General features: G+C 40.7%; 1 protein-coding gene across 1 annotated transcript; it reads right to left on the bottom strand.

The window, feature by feature from the left end:
- Positions 1 to 541: 541 nt before the first annotated feature.
- Positions 542 to 15,446, bottom strand: OSGIN2 (oxidative stress induced growth inhibitor family member 2; the record flags this gene model as incomplete). The annotated part of the gene is made up of 6 exons (XM_082479051.1): positions 542 to 1,589; positions 3,579 to 3,670; positions 4,389 to 4,580; positions 6,610 to 6,746; positions 12,077 to 12,231; positions 15,403 to 15,446. The coding sequence occupies 6 exons, from the start codon at positions 15,444 to 15,446 to the stop codon at positions 542 to 544; spliced, it is 1,668 nt and encodes a 555-aa protein (XP_082335177.1).
- Positions 15,447 to 17,024: the final 1,578 nt, after the last annotated feature.

The raw sequence follows: 17,024 nt of genomic DNA, 5'->3' as shown, positions 1-17,024 counted from the left end.
GAAATCCTTCTTGTGGTAAAACCCACTTTACTAAGTGCTCATTCCAAGTATTACTGTTATTACTATGGTAAATAAATAAAATCTTTGTTTCAAGCAGAAGGCTCCAAATTTGCTTTGGGACCAAGAATCACTTTGTAGTAAGCAAGCTTTCTGCTTTTAGAAGTTATTTTAATTTCATGGTAAGAATATTTTGTCACATTTGACACTAAAATGTAAAGCCACTCTGGTAGGCATTGCTTTTCCCAGAGGAAGTCTGCTCGTTTAGCTGAGCAAGAGATGACAGGCCAGTCAATACAAGTTAGTCTCATTTTCTGCTTATCTGGAAGTAATTCCAGTTGAGTAGAGATCAGCTGTAATAGCAGATCCATTTTTTGTATTTTGAAAAGGTGAAATATTATAGTATCAGCATCCTTTACCAAGCAATACAAGCGCAGGTTACTTGTATACAACAGAAATGTGACTGCTATCAACTTTCGCTGTCAGTGAGTGTTCTGTTAGACTACGTCTGTAATTCTGTATGTGAAAATTTCTCAGGTCTCATTTATGGTACCCCATCACCTCCTCCATCCCCACTTTCAATCAATTCATGTTTCTTCTTTTGTCTTATTGCCAAGCATCGTGCAATGCCCAATGCACCTCCTTTTAAAAACCGTACAAAGTTGTCTCCCACCAGAGGGCCTAAAGCAAAGAGGTTAGCTTCTTTAGTGCATTCATAAGTGTATGGATCAATCTCTATAGGGTTCCCCTTGCATGTGATGGGCTGATTAGAATGATGACCTATGCTATGTCCTTGGTCCTTTAGAAAGAAAAGATTTGGGTGAGAACCTATCAGAACTAAGGCTACAGAAAACTTCAAAATTTTCTTCAGTCCAGAGGCACTCTGAAGAACACATTTCATTTCAGGCTTGAAGGAAAGTACGTTGTGTTCAGGGAAACTAGTGTAAGCAGAATGTAGATTAGAGTCCACAGTATGGGACTGAGTACACATCATATGATAGACCTTATGGTATTCAGGGTAAAGCTTTTTAGGTAACTGTTTGAAAATTAGACTTGTATCGGTAACTCTTCTACGAAACACATGGATTACTGGGATATTGTTGTTGTAGGCACACAATACTGCATCAGCTGCTGTAAGTCCAGCACCTACAATTAACACAGGGTCTGCCTTCCCACGTAACTTTCCTTTGCTGATAGCAGCTCCAAAGTCAGACATGGAATGAAGCACAAAAGGAAAGTCTTCTCCTTCAACTTGTAGTCGGCCAGGAGAATCAAAGGTTCCTGTGGCAAGAGCCACGTTCTCAGCAAAGAGGCAAAAGGGCACATGAGAACCATCTGTTGCTCGCTGATAACCTCTGACTTCCCAGTTTCTCTTAATCAGTGATTTCTGTCCATCTTCCATTTCCAAATGCTGTGTTGAAATATTTTCCTTTATTTGACTTCTATCTTCATCATCCTTTCCTCGGTAAAGCCTGGAGACTGATGTTATGTAAACGTTGTCTCTGAAATTCTTTTGAAGGCCCATGACTTTAACATAGTGTTTATAATAACAAGCTATTTCCTCTGGCATTACTCGATCACTCTTTATATTTCTGAAAGAAAATTGAATAGTTCCAGTTAATATTTAGACCTTACAGCAATTTCAATATCATATATGACATACCACATGACAGTCAAATTTAAGAGGATTGAATCTGCTCAGTATAACTGACGCTAAGTTCAATTAAGCATTCAATTTGTTTTATTTGTTCTTTTGATTCCTGACAGACAAGACAAGCTAACCTTTTTTTTTTTAATAGTTGTACATCTTTACAATGTAAAGTGGTATGGTGATTAACAAATTTAGCGTAACAAAACTCTACAGTATCATGGTAGGTCTCTGTGGAAGCGTTTTAAAAAGCCAGTTTAGCATCACAGCTGTCAGCAATACAATACTGGCTAAACTTGTACTCGGTGAGAATACACTTACTTAGGATATAAGTAAATATCATAGTAATTGTTAAGTGCTAATTTTGAAACTCTATGTTCGATATATTACTTGAGCCAAGTATTCTTCATTATACTTCGCAAAAGACCTCTCCCTTGGGTACAGGTAAGCTCAGTAAGTACCAAATTAAGTAGTTCCATATCACAGGAATGAAAAAAGTATGACACAGAACCTTAATGCAACTATGTAAACCAGATTATGATGTCCAAGTGTCCAATAAAAAACGTTATTGCACTGCAATCCTGATATTACATCTATGCTTTTCTCATGTTTATTGCATTCTCATTTATTTAAAAAAAAAAAGCTGAAAATGTAATTATTTTGAACAGGTGCACAAATTTTGCTGCTTCTTTCGAAGTAAGCTCTAGGAAGAAGGCAAAAGAAACAGTAGTGAACATCAGGATTGCCACTGAATTATGCTTAAAAGCATTTTTACAAGGAATTGGACTATTCACTTTCATAGATTAACAAGATAATAGCATATGTACTTCTAAATGTTCAGATCACTATGCTGAAACACCTGATGAGATATTTATTGAAGAGGATAATGCAACAGTATTACACCTGTTACAGTGAGACTGAGGAAACGATTTTACATGAGTAGAAGTTTTCCGTATCATTAGTACTTTAAATATGCTTGTTGAATTGTAGTATCACACGTCAGTATTTCTGTTTTTAGTATTGTTGAAAACTGTAATATAAACAAATTAGCTTCAGATAATAAGCAGCTTATGGGATTTCAGTTAATAAGGAGACAAGATTACTGTGGTTATCTAAGAATGCGATTAAAGAACAAAGGTACAGTTTCTTCACTATAAGTGTCCTGAAATGAGTAACAGTCTGCCCTTAAAGACATATGCCCAAGTAATTCCACTTCTTCTTTTGCCATACGTGGTACAAGAACAACTTCCTTTAATTTTGCTAGAATAAAGGCAGGAAAATTTTAGAAGACGCTTATGTAGAGTGTTCCCAGGTTCATCTGCTGACACAGATCTTTATGAACTAATTGTACAACTCAAGTAAAAACAGTGAGCTTATACGAGACAGTAATTTTTCTTCTCTAAATTTTTTTCAAGAAACTTACTATGAGAAAATATCACGCTGAATTATGCTTTTAAAATTAGAATTCATAGATAGCAACATTTCAGATGCTGCAGCTTTGCCTGTAAAAACAAATACTGATATATACAACTTCCTGAATTACAAGAAAGCTAGTGTGCACAGCAACTTAAGTTGCATCCATGTTGAAAGAGGAACTTCCAATACTTCCGTAGATTTTAAATTCCTCCCTCAATCTTCCCTGAACTCTGACCAAAACTGCTTACAGTAACAGTGCTTCTTTGTGAAATGCTGTTAAAGCACACCACTGCTAGTATTTATGCTTTGGATGCACTCACAGCAATTACTCTGGCTGACCATTGTCCATTTTTTCCATCTGAGTACACACAGCAGAATAATTTTCAGTGCCATTAGGCAATTTAATAAACAAAACAAGAAGTCTTCCTGTAAACAATGAAGTCTGAATGTCTTCCAGTTCTTCAAATAACATTATCTGGATTCTTATAGCAACTAGGTTTCCCAAATACATCTTTACCTGCGTTTGCTAGCTGCCCACTCCTTAAAGGTAAGGCCAGGCAATTCCATCCAGTCTCCAAAACTAATTGTCAGCATAGAGCCTTCCATGGACTATGGAGAAAAAAAAAACAACACAAGATGCATAACCAGATACATTTCAATTGGATATATTTATGTAAAACACAATTAAGTTCTTCTCATTGTACTCATGTAGAGCAATAAAATACCAGAACATAACATAATACAGGGACATTACGTGAAGTGTTGATGAACTATATTTATGTTACAGTTAGATGCCAATTTAATCAGCAACTACATGATCTAAAAAGCAGAAGGTGAAGAGACAAGTGAAAGGGAAACGAAAAGCAAGTTATTTAAAAGATAAAACAAGAATAAAAAAAAATGTGAAACCAACAGCACATGTACAAGGTAAGATTTAAGATTTTGTAAAAAAGCACCTGGACACAATGCAGACGAGAAAAAAAAGTCAGAAGGTACTCTTCATTACAATTCATTAAATTTAAACTAATAAAAAACCACTAAGACAGCAGCCATGATCACAAATTCCTACATGAAGAACAACTTTTTCCTTCCTTTCTCATGTCCTCAACATATTTGGGCTTTGGTAATTAAGCAGTTGAAACTGCAATTGCCATTACTATCTAAAACAGACTTACACAGAATGGTCAGGGTTAGAAGGGACCTCTGCAGATCATCTAGTCCAACCCCCAAATCATCTGGTCCAACCCCCAAAGAAAAGGTAGTAAGAAAACCCCAAAACCACAAAATTGTCAAGTTACCCTAGAAGTGGTATCAAATTTTTACTCACATGCCAAGCCCCACCAGGTGGTCCTTTACCAAGCACTATATGGGGAATATAATTATGTTGTTCTAGCTTCCAGTGCAAAACTGGTGGGTAGTCATACCCAAAGTCAGCATCAGGATGAAGCAAGGTATCAAAAAGCACTGCAACTGGGTTTGAAGAGCGTCCTTCGAGGCCTTCAGACAGGTACTCCAGATCCTAAAGTATGAAAGTAAGTTGTATGTTCAAGCAATTTTTACAGTTCATCATGCTATTCTGATGCGCAGAAGTTGAATTTCAACGGAAAAAACAATTAGTTCAAGTTGCATTTTAAATAGAGTTTAAGTATTTAAATGTAGAGATTCAATCAAAACTCTTCTCAGAAATAACTGCCATGATTCAGTTAATCTATAACTCTGAACAATACATTTCACTCATTTAAAAACTGCATGTCAGTAACACAGCTATGCTGGGGCAGGTCAGTATTTGAAATTCATTGTAGAAGAAATACAGGGACAAATATTCAAAGATCAGAACAACTCAGTAACTTCTATATATATAGATAGTGGATTGCTTTTAACAAAGAATTGCTAGTATTTGTAGGAGCCCCATTTCGATAAAGCAAAGTTGGAATCTAAAAACATTAAGTTTTAAAGATCAAGTAGAAAAAGCTCCTTTGACAGCTCTTAGGTAGTTCGAACACTAACTTTATTATATTTTGAAATAATGGAGGTATTATAAGTATTATTTAAAAAAAAATAATTAAAACTAGGCTTATTTACTAAGCAGTTAATGTTAAGAACAATTTCTAGAACTTTGTAAAACATTCATATTTCAGCATCTATTAACTAGCCATATCCTAAAAAACTCACAATGCAATGGCAAATATTTGAAGAGAGAATAGAGATTTGAAGAAAGATTTGGCCAATTTTTCCTGATAAAGACAGGACAGTTTAACTGGGAAAATATCAAGGGATCGGGGGAGGACAAAGTACATGAAACGTGTAGCCAAAAGCTTAGACAACTTACTCTCCTGCCAAAAAAGTAAACCTTGAGACTTAATATCAACATTACATGCAAACAGCACAGCACCAAAACAAAAAAAAAAAAAACCAAACAAAACCCCAAAGCCAAACAACCCCTACTTCCCCACTACAAACACATATGCATGTTTGTATTTCAAATAAATTAGTCACACAGGCAATACAGTTAGTGATAGCATTGTGAGTAATCCATCAGGAGTATAGTGAGGTGAGCAGAAAACAATGACAACATGGCAAACAGATGGACAAGTGGGCAGAAAAATAATGGAGAAAATTTAACTAATCAATCAGACAGAAAAACTGGATGTATACGAGGATAACAAATACAGCTCAAGAGCAAGTGTGAGCACAACACAAACACTGAAGGTGTTTCAGAAAAGAAAAATGAGTTGTGTTTATAGAGGATATATGTCCCTAATGTTAGCAAAAATAAAGTCTTAATGAGAATTGTACTATTTAGGAAGATTTGAACTTGAAGTACGTGTACTTGTAGTACATTAGCGACGTGTTCTTTGATCAGAGTGCCCAAACATTCTAGGACACAAGAGCTGGAACTCCTGCATCAGCTACTCACTGACCAAGTAGTACTTTAGACACTTTTGGCAAGTAGTAAAAACACAACAAAGGGCAGATTGTAAAACTGAAAAATACCACAAACAAAAAGCCTTCAAGAACCACAAAAAGCCTTCAAGAACCACAAAAAGCCTTCAAGAACCACAAAAACCATGACATGCCTCAGGGTTGGATCTAATGATCATGAGTTGATTCTATTTAAATTAACAGAATAACAAAATAACTTACTAATAAATTAGAAATAAGATTAGGTAAGTAGGCTGTTTTTTCACAATGCAATTTCCAGAAATTTTTTTTTTTAATAAGTTCTTAAAATGCATTGCTTTTCATCTGAAGTGCCCTACATATAATTTGTTACAAGCCTCTGGAGAAGGTATATACTGGCCTTTATTTTACAGGTAGGAGAAACAGAGGCCAAGAGATAAAGCTAGTTGGTTGAGGCCACACATTTACTGACCTTTACTGCGGTCTAGTTCTTTGTGGGGTGAGAATATTAAGCCTTCTCTTGTCTATGGCACTACTTAACCTAAGTTGCAAAAGCATTTTAAACAGGATCATTAAAGAAAGCCTACTGTTTTGTAATCCGGCTTGCAGTAGGAAAACAGCTAGACAAGATGGCAACCAAAGCTTACTTGATCAACAATGGAGATATGTCGAGCTTCTTCTAATTTCGTATGTAGAATGGGGTTTGGGTGTATAGCTTCAGGAGATAAATACGGCCTGTATCCAGACAGCAGGTAAGACAGACAAATTCCCGAAGGTCCATTTCCTATTAAAGAAAGAAGTTACTGCTTTAATGAAAATATCACTAATCTAAAGTTTGGAAGTCACTAAATAAGCAGGAATAAAATCATACTAAAGCAGTACAATGCAATACTGCCCTGATTCAAAGCAGCTTATGAACTTCACAGTAAAATAAATCCTACCATAGGAAATTTCTCCAAATAAACTGAGCAAAATCTTTTTCAGATAACAAGAAACACATGTATGACTGTTTACACCATGGAACAAAATGCAAATAAAGAAGTTTCATAACTTAGTATGTCAAATTCACTACTCCTGTGTGAAAACAGTCCCATGGATAAGATCTGGTCCGCCTGTCAATCACAGTGATATCTAAACATAATTGCCATCTTACAACTTTGCATTCCCATTTACACTGGGTACTGTAAAACACAGAACAGAAAGACAATCTAGAGCATATGCTCTTCAGGTCTGCCCTTAAAATAAAAGGAAGAAAGAGATAAGCAGAAAGCTGCAGACTGCAAATCAGGTGAGAAGTCACAGACACAGCGCAACAGCAATGTAAAAACTGAGTGAAGACAGATACCGTAGATAAGTGGTAAGGTACAAGAAAACCATGTAAGACTACATTCATCATTCAGCAACAATATCAATTCAAACATCTTTCTATATCCTTTTCTGTAGCATTTTATAATTAATATATGTGCATTATTGCAATTTAAATAGACTAACTTATTTTCAAAATGTTATTAAAGGTGTGAAATGAATGGGACCAAAACACTACCATAAGGTAATTATTTCTGTTTATTTGACTAGTATTAAACAAAGTAGGGGACCATATTTATAATATGCAAATACAGAAGTCACATATCTAAAGCTAGGGAAAGCACAAGTCAGAAAAGTACGTGCTATGATACAGAATTTAAACATGTGACTATGTACTGTTATTTCTATAGTTCCTCTTCCTCATTAACTGAATGAAAAGCACAGTGTTCTCCTAATGAGGCACTATTCAGTATTTTGTCTTTGTTTTCCATCTAGAGTGGCACCCATGATATTTACCACACACTATTCAAATTCTGGGCTAAAGTTACTAATTTATTCATGTTTTCATATAGCACTCATTGTTAGGATGTTAGCTCTTACCTCCTACCGTTTCAACTCTTGATCTCAAGAGTTCACCCATCATTTCCTGTTCCCCATCACCTTTGCACACGCTATTTCCATCACCTGTTAACAATCCCACTTCTCTAATGCCTGTCTCTTCTCCCTTATCTCATTTCCCAGTCCCTAAATCCCCCATCAGTTTGCTGTTCATTCCCAGTCTCTTCATACATGGGATCTCTTTTTCCCCTCCTCCACCAGGCTACACTCATCACTCCGGTCCCCAGTGACAGTATATCCCATACTTTATTACAATGCTGTGTGCATAGACCAGTCACAACCATGGGCTTCAAGAAAATCACATAGGCTCACTACAGATAAGTTCTTCAAGGCTGAGACTGTTAAGTTATACAAAATCTTCAAGAAGCATGTTTTCTCTGAAGGCCTAGAACCTGAATAAATATGTGAGACTGCACAGTGACACCTACCAAACAATCCAGTTTTTGCACCTGAATAAGGAGTCAAAAATAAAGGCATTACAGTGCCTATGTACTGTAAGGACCATAAAGCACTGGTAAAAGACTGCCTAGGAATGCCACGGATTTCCATCATTGGAATCTTCAAGACAGCTAAATCAAAAAGTCTGTAATAAAAGGTTTAAATATTGGTGATCCTGCCTATTATTTCCCAAACCACTTCAATTCCTATTTTGCCATTTACAAAAAAGACCATAAAGAATCTTTCAGTGAAAACGCTCTTCCTCACAGTGTTCTACCCTCCCACAAACAGATGAGCATGAGATAGCTGGGTACACTTCAGCCCAGGAATGTAAAGCTCACAACAGATGCAAGCCCCTCCTGTCACCCCCTTCCCACATGAGATGGGCGTGAGAGAGGACCTTAGCAATACATTGAAACCATCCATAACAAAAGCATATGAAGTTGTGAAAACACTCTAATCATGCCTATAGTTCACAAGCATTCCCACAACCGAGTAAATTCTTAGCTATTTTTAGAATTATATCTTGTGCACAGTAAAGAATTTTGTTTCTTTTTACAAGCGCATAGCTAGATATTTTTTTTTTCCCTACTGGGGTGTAAAGGAAGCTAGTCCACAATGGAAAGACAAAAATGTGTGCCATATCCCAGGATGCCATGATACAGATTATTCCTGCCAGATAAGACTAAAAAGAACCAAATGGATAACAAAAGTTGCCAAAACAAAGGCTGGCAAGGGCCAAGGAAACTACTGAGGATGGGATTATGTTAAGGCTGTTGTCCGAACAGCAGATTCATTACCTGTGCAACAGACCAACTCTCACACACTCAGGAGAGACGCTGATTATTTTTTTCAGAGTTGTGCAAGGCTGGGTGCTCGGTGGTTTTCCACAAATCAAGCACACCAGAAATCATCACCACAGTATCTTTTATACACACGAATTACGTAATTATACACTCCCAGTTGCAATGATTGGTTAGCAATTAGCATATAATTATAGTATCTTCTTTGTAATTTCTCACACTATTGCACCTGCACAGAGGAAGGGTCCTCACCTGGGCGAGGGTCTTCCTGACCTATGGGCGGGTATTTTAGTACTATAAGGAAGGTAGTTCAGCTAGGGAAATCTAAAGGGACTTGGCTTTCTTTGACAAGTTGGCCATATACATAAAACAACTTAATTAAGTCTGTATGTCTTTGATCTGGACCCTGACATTCCAGCAAGTGTACCAGAAACACTTAAGGCCAGTTTCTTTGATTTTGATCTTTTGGCTTTTAACTTAGTAATTCTTTATTGTTTTCCAAACTAGCTCAGCCTGCAAAAACCATGGTTAATTTTAACTCAGCAACAAGTACCCAATAATTGACATCAAGATGAATTACTGAGCTCCCCTGGGACCATCCAGAGAGCTGATCCCAGTTCCTATTCTTTGAGCAGACTGAATCCAAGAGAAAGAAATTCTCTTGTGGACATGCTCTCACGAACACACAAGATGAAGGTTCAGCTGCATGGTCTGCAATTAGACTTGCTATGATTTTCTCAGAAAATCCGGGGGCGGGGGGGGGGGGGGGGGGGGAGAAAAACAACAAAGTTTTTGAAATGAGGATATTGCTCTTTATTTACACACAAGGCCTCCAATAACAGCTCTGATCGCAACTGAGAGATATTACTATTACACAAACTTTAGATCCACAATCAATATACCCCCAAACCCCACAACCCTGTTCATTTAAGGAACAGTTAATATTTTGGATATTTGGATAGCAGTAGAAGCTTCTCCTCACCAACAGTGAACTACAGTGCAATCATCTTTACATTATGTGTCTAAATTTAAAGCAAATAATCAACTTCAAACCTCATAACAGTCTTGTTATTTGGATGAAAATTTAAAACACTGCGTTTGCACAGTAATGCTCAAACTACTCAAACTAGTGCAGAAGATGAAACTATTTAGCACAGAATATCCTCTTGACTTAGAGCTCCAGCATGAAATTCTTCAATCCCAACTCATTCAAATGGAATGTATCCGTTTCCTCCCAATTTCCTGACGACAGGTATAGCACAGAAGTTACTTAGTATTATCACAGTAGCTTAGTACTCTACACAGAACTGCAGTATAATATGCAGCACAAGCTTAGAATCAAATCTTAAATTGGGCATCATACAGGGAAAAAGGGGATAGTGAAGTTAAAGAAAGGGGAATATAAGTTATCGCTCCATCATTAAGTTAAATGTGCCATCTTTTTCTTTCAGATTAACAAAATAGTGCAATGAGAGAATGATGGCACTACGAAGCTAAAAGTATGTTTAACTCCAGCTATACAGGAATCACATGGAGAAGATTAAAACAGTAGAAAGTGTGTGTGTGTCTGTGTGTGTATGGGGGGATGACAACTGTTTTTGTATTCTTCTACCACATAATTAAATCATTTTAGATCCATTTTAAGGCTCTTCAGACAGCCAATGAATTAGTGATAATAGGTTGCCAATGGAGAAGATCAGCTTGTGAAGTGTCTCAAATGTATCTGTGAAAAAGCATCTGGGCAACGTATGTGTTTTTCAAGGAGACATAGTCAAGGCAGCTGTGTTTGGTGTTAGCACATAGAAAGGCACTCTAGACGAAATAAGTATTAAGCACAGGTATTTGCATAATGTATATTTTCAAAACTAAACAGTGAAAACTGAGTCATTCAGCATATGGCAAACCTATACTAAGGTTGACAAAATGCCAGGAAACTGTTGCTCTTCAACTATGATGCAGAACTCAGCAAGTGATTCACGTCTGTCACATCCACGTAAGTCTATTACATGAGAACTATTTTAAGCTATCATGAAGAGAGCTTTGAGAACAGGCACTGTACAAACACCAGTCTTTCAAAGTTGTGGAGATTTACTGTGAACACATTACATTCAAACATCATTCTCCAGAACCTCTGCTTGTCTGCAGGTACAGTTAAAGCTGTTGGTTCGCTGTGGTCCCAACAGCTTTGGACTAGATTACTGAAAACCCCCTTTACTCCAGATCTTTTCTTTATCCCCTCCTCAAGTCATGGCAGTAAGGAGCTGGTGACCAGCTGTTGCTGAGAAACCTCGGCCCAATACAAATTGCTCTGGCACTCTCAATTAAGCTGTGTACCTAAGGAGTCTGCTCCCTCTGCCATCCTGTCATTCAGCAAGATTTTACAAGTACAAGCCTTTAACTATTTAATTAAGACTACAATTTATTGTTTTAAACTGGTTGAATTGACTTGGTTTCATTTTGGAAAAGATGGGACAATACTCAGACATTATTGATGGATGCAACAACAACAAAAAAGGCAATTAATGAGAGGTTAGCATCCAACCAACATACAGCACATATTTTACATTGTGCTTTTCACTGTCCCATCTGACATCACAAACTTCTACTGGTGCACCATCAACAACCTCCATGCAACCTGAAGTAGACATACCACATTAATCCAACCCTATGTGATGAGACCAACATTAGAATCAAAACAGTTCTTCCGTTAAGACTCATGTATCTGCTGCCAAATAACATGTCTCATTTTGTTAAAACACCATCTGAATTCAAATTTACTCAAACAGGAAGTCCCTTAATATAATTTCATGGTACTGTTAATCATACCAACAGTATTACTCTAATAAACATTTCACTGTAAGGATGCTAAGCATTAGTTATTTCATGATAAAAGACTTAATGCAGCAGGCATTGGCAGTCACAGAGAATCTTAAAAAGTGAAAAAGCTCACCTATTATTACTACAGGCAGAGTAAGGAGGGAGTCCCCAGGCAGAACAGTTTCTTCTATTAAAGGCATTCTTTTAATCTTCCTCCCAAGGCTGTCACCAAAATACTGGACGAAGGAATTCAAAAGCTGTCCTTCGGTTTCAGGGCCGCTGTAACTTCTAATTAAGAAGGATGGATGGGAGAAAACTAAAATGAAACAGCTGAACTGTTGTCAGAACAGTCTCTTCAAAAATAACGTTGGGTTTGATGCTTTACTTTAAGAGCTATGGAATTGGCAAAACCGAGACTAAAACTGATATACTTCATCCAATCTACAAAATTTTACTCTTTGGCACAGCTTTTCTAACAGAAGATTTTTAAAAAGTCTCTTTTCTCCTGGAGAGTCTACAGAAGGATAACAGAAAGGCACAGATGGCTCTGCAGAGATGCAGATTTCTAATTTCGTTTTATACAAAGCCAAAGTATAACCAACAAGCATTATTTTGATCCCCTGCACAGCGGAACTCATTCCTCATTATCCTTATCAAAAGAGGAGAGATACATACTGCCTAGACAATTAACAACATTAAGGCCAGCCAAGGGCTGAAGGAGCAGCTACGGTACAACAGCAGTGGTTCGTATCCCTTCCAACCTACTGAGCAGCACAGTGGACTTTGCCTCAACAAATCTCTCTTTGGGTAGAAGTAAGGCTGGTTAAAGCCGGCAGTGGTGTGAAGATGGAGAAAAGCATGATCCCTGTATGCCCCAGACACAGCCCATTTTACCAGTATTAAAAGAAAACTTCTCGTAATGGGAATTGCCATGCAGTCGGGTCAGCTACTGCGCAGCAGACTTTCACCCCTTGTCATTTTCCTGGATTTCTCAGTTCTTTCTCTGCAACATCTACCCTTTCATAACTCTTTACCGTCTGAATGTGCTTCTAGACTATAAAGACTTGTTTTATATTGTTTGATGTTTAATTAATTAGGAGCCCTTTCTGAAGCCTCTCCAGATCACTGAAGAAGCACGCACTATCCATTTAGCCAGAAAGACAGGGGCAAATTAAAAATAGTCTGTTATTGGCAGTTATTTTATTAAGTCTTCAAAATAAAGACATAACAACTTTTTAAGTAAAAATGCCCCAATTAACAGATCTAAACATTCTTCTTTACAAACACGATTTTAATTATTAACTTAATAAAGAAAAGTACTCTTATTTATTTCCTAAAAATCTGCATATCTTAAAGCTATTCTAGTATTTCAGGAAATATTTTCTACGCAGGACCAAAAGCATAAGACACTGATCCAATTCCCATAGCCTTCAAGAAGCCATGTACGCTATGTGCCACCTCAACTCCCACAGTACTGAAGCTTCTGCTATGTATTTCAGAAGCCTTTCCTCAATGGGCAAGAATGAAATAAACTAGAGACAGAGCTGTACACTAATAGCAGCACTGGCACACACTGTAATACATCTCGCTGATGGTTATTTCCTTGTTAAAAAGGGTTGGGAGTTATTCTAAGGTTGTATTTATTTCAGAAATCAAGTACTTGATATCTGTGTTTCCTGCACTACAACAAAAAAAGTTCACAAATTACATGCTTACTGTTTGATTACAGCTGCACATTAGCTCTTAGTGATCTTGGAGATGCATAACATACAAACAGCATGAGTTACATGAAGATGGGTAGAAGACAGAGAGAGGATATCCAATTATCATACTGCTTTTTTCACCTCTGCTTTTAGATAAGCACAGGTAGACTATATTATTTTCTAGCCTTTGCTCAAAGGTAACGAAGGCAATACAACCCCTACACTTTGCAAAAGACAGGCTTAAAGGGAGCATGCATGTTTTACTGGGGTTTTAATATACTTGCTGTGCTAGATAGAAGATAAAAACTGAAAGAAACATTTCGAAACCTCTTTTATGGGATATATGCACAGTGCTGTAGGCTACAAAAGAATCTTCAACAATAAAAATGTTGCTTCTGTGCAGCTTTGATAGTGTATCACAAACTACCCAACTGGTTTAGAGCAGAATCTAATTTTGCATGGAAACATCCACATACAACATGCAGTTTCTCAGCTATTCTGCAAATGAAGCAGACGAAGGGCTGTTGTCAGGAGGATGTTTTTTCCTTTGCAAGAACATCATACCTGAACTCAGTAAGACCTTAAGTTAGGGGCCACCATCTTCCTAACCTCTGAACAACACTGAAAGCCACCAAGTACCAAAAGTTTTCATCTTGACAAAAACTCATCGTAGACACCTTTGCAGGGGTGGGGATTTGGTAAAAATATTTATGGCTCTAGTCCTGCAGAGATGCAAGTGGGCACAAAGATGAGTCAGTTGCAAAGCAAGTGCTTAGTTTACCTTCTGCTGGTCATATCAAACAACCTTGAGAATTACATTATGTCGAACACCTAGATTCTAAACATGTTCCTCTTTTTTTTGTCTGGCTTTTCAGTTAATTACTTTTATTTTTAATTGATGTGAAAAACCCATTAAGAGAAAACACACAGCATATACATAAACGTTTTTCTCCCTTTGAAAAATAAAATAATAATCCTTTCATAATAACAGCCTTAATTTACTGCAAGTTATTAAAATAAAAGGCGCCTATTTCAGGTAGCAGTTTTGAAAGATCCTAGAATTCCCTACATACTTTTAGCAAAAAAAAAAAAAAATAGAGTAAGCTGACTGTGGTGGGTGGTTAACAGAAAACTCGTTATATAAAAGGAATTTATATTTGGTCTCAAATTGCCACTTTAGGAAGCAAATTTAAAATCTGACACCGTCAGATTGTTGGGGTTTGGGTTGTTTTGTTTTGGTTTTTTTTTCGTTTGTTTGTTTGTTGTTTTTTTTTTAAAGTAACGGAGGAGAGCGATGCCCCCCAGGACCGGAATCCCCGCTGGGGCACCGAAGCCAAACGGAGCATCGGCGGGCGCCGGGTTCCCTCCAGCCCACGGTCCTCCTCGCCTCCGCGCTGCCCAAGGTCACAGCCCGCCTCCCCCGGGGCCGCCACCTCCATCCCCTCACCGCCGGCCCCGCCATGCGCCCGCCGCCCGCCCGCCGCCGCACCGGAGGGGGCGTGCGGGGCCGGGCAGCGCCGCGGCCCGCCCGCCGCCACGCAGCAGCCCCGCAGAGGCCGCAGCACCGGGGCGGCGGCCGCGGCGGCTCTCCCCGACGCGCCGGTCTTCCCCGGCACCACCACCCCGCGACCCCCTCACCCCGCTCCGCCGGCGGCCCGGCTCCGGCGCCGGGAAGGGGAGAGGAGAGGAGGGGAGGTGGCGGCCGGCGGGCAGCCGCCCTGACCCACCATCCCGCGGCTCTCCCCCGCCGCCTCACCTGAAGTGACCGGCCAAGGAGCAGCGGCAGCACCACACGGGCATGGGGTGCGCCGGCGGGCTCAGGGCACCGGCGGGGCCCAGCGATGAGGCTGCGGGGGGACGCCGCGCCGCAGCTCCCGCTCCTCCTCCTGTCGCCGCCGCCGCCACACTGGGGCCCGCGAGGCGCCGTCCCTCCTCCCCGCTCACATGCGGCAGTGGATCACACGCGGGAGGAGGAGCCGCCGCCAGCACCGGGAGGGAGGGACAGGCGGGGAGAAGAGGGAGGGGAGGGCGCCGCTTCCTCCTCCCAGCCCTGTCGCGTCCCCGTGCGCTGAGGCAGGGGGCAGCGCCGCGCCCGCTCCCCTCAGGAGGATGAGGTGTGCGCCCCCTCCCGCCTACCCGGGGAAGCGGGGAGGGGAACCCCGGCCTGGCACCGGCGCGGAGGAAGGTGGAGCAGCGGCGGGGAGGCGGCAGGAGGGGCCGCCCGAGCCTACAACCGCGGTCCCCCTTCCCCCCCCACCCCCCCGCGCACAACCACCCCCGAGAAGGGCGAGGGCCGCTGCTTGCCCTCCCCGCCGGCGCGGGGCCTCCCCGCACAGGCCGCGCCGCCCTCCCGCCGCCAGCGAAGGCGACACCTGCAGCCTCGCCTCGCCTCGGCCGGCGGCGGGGGGCTCCGGTTCCCCGAGGTGAATTGCAGCAGGCTGCGGTGCCGGCGGTGATCGGCCATCCACCCCCCCCCCGCCCGCCCGGGGTTCCCGGCGGTGCCTTGTCAGGTTTCAGGTGTGAAGCACGCATGAGGAAATTGGACAGATATCTGACGAGATTAAAAAGTTTCAAAGCACTTTTTGACTAATACCCACCTATTCGGAAATAATACTTCATACGTGTTATGTTGGGTACTTTAAATTGTGATTTTACAGGTGTGCTGGTTTGGGAGGAATCATTTCTTGTCTAGTCTGTCCCTCCTCACAGAGCGGCTGAGGTTGGCAGGACCTCTGGAGATCATCTGGCCCAACCCCCCTGCTCAAGCAAGGCCACCTACAGCTGGTTGCCCAGGACTGTGTCCGGTTGGGTTTTGAATATCTCCAAGGACAGAGGCTCCACAGCCTCCCTGGGCAGCCGGCTTGGGTGTTTGACCACACTCACAATGAAAAGGTGTTTCCTTATGTTCAAGTGGAATTTTCTCTGTTTCAGTTTGTGCCCGTTGCCTCTCATCCTGTCCCAGGGAACTCCTGAGAATAGCCTGGCTCTGTCTTTTTATTGGCCAAGAAGGCCAACGGCATCCTGGCTTGTATCAGGAACAGCGTAGCCAGTAGGACCAGGGAGGTGATTTTACCCCTGTGCTCGGCACTGGTGAGGCTGCATCTTGAGTACTGTGTTCAGTTTTGGGCCCCTCACCACAAGTGAGGTGACATTGAGGTGCTGGAGCGTGTCCAGAGAAGGGCAACGAAGCTGGTGAGGGGTCTGGAGGACAAGTCTTATGAGGAGCAGCTGAGGGAACTGGGGTTGTTTAGCCTGGAGAAAAGGAGGCTGAAGGGAGACCTTATCGCTCTCTACAACTACCTGAAAGGAGGTTGCAGAGAGGTGGGAGTTGACCTGTTCTGTCAAGTAACAAGTGATAGAACAAGAGGAAATGGCTTC

This window comes from Vanellus vanellus (genome assembly GCF_965231255.1).
Source record: "Vanellus vanellus genome assembly, chromosome: 2".
NCBI classification, from domain to species: domain Eukaryota; kingdom Metazoa; phylum Chordata; class Aves; order Charadriiformes; family Charadriidae; genus Vanellus; species Vanellus vanellus.
The sequence above is the reverse complement of the archived record's forward strand: the minus strand, read 5'-3'. Positions and strand labels throughout refer to the sequence as shown.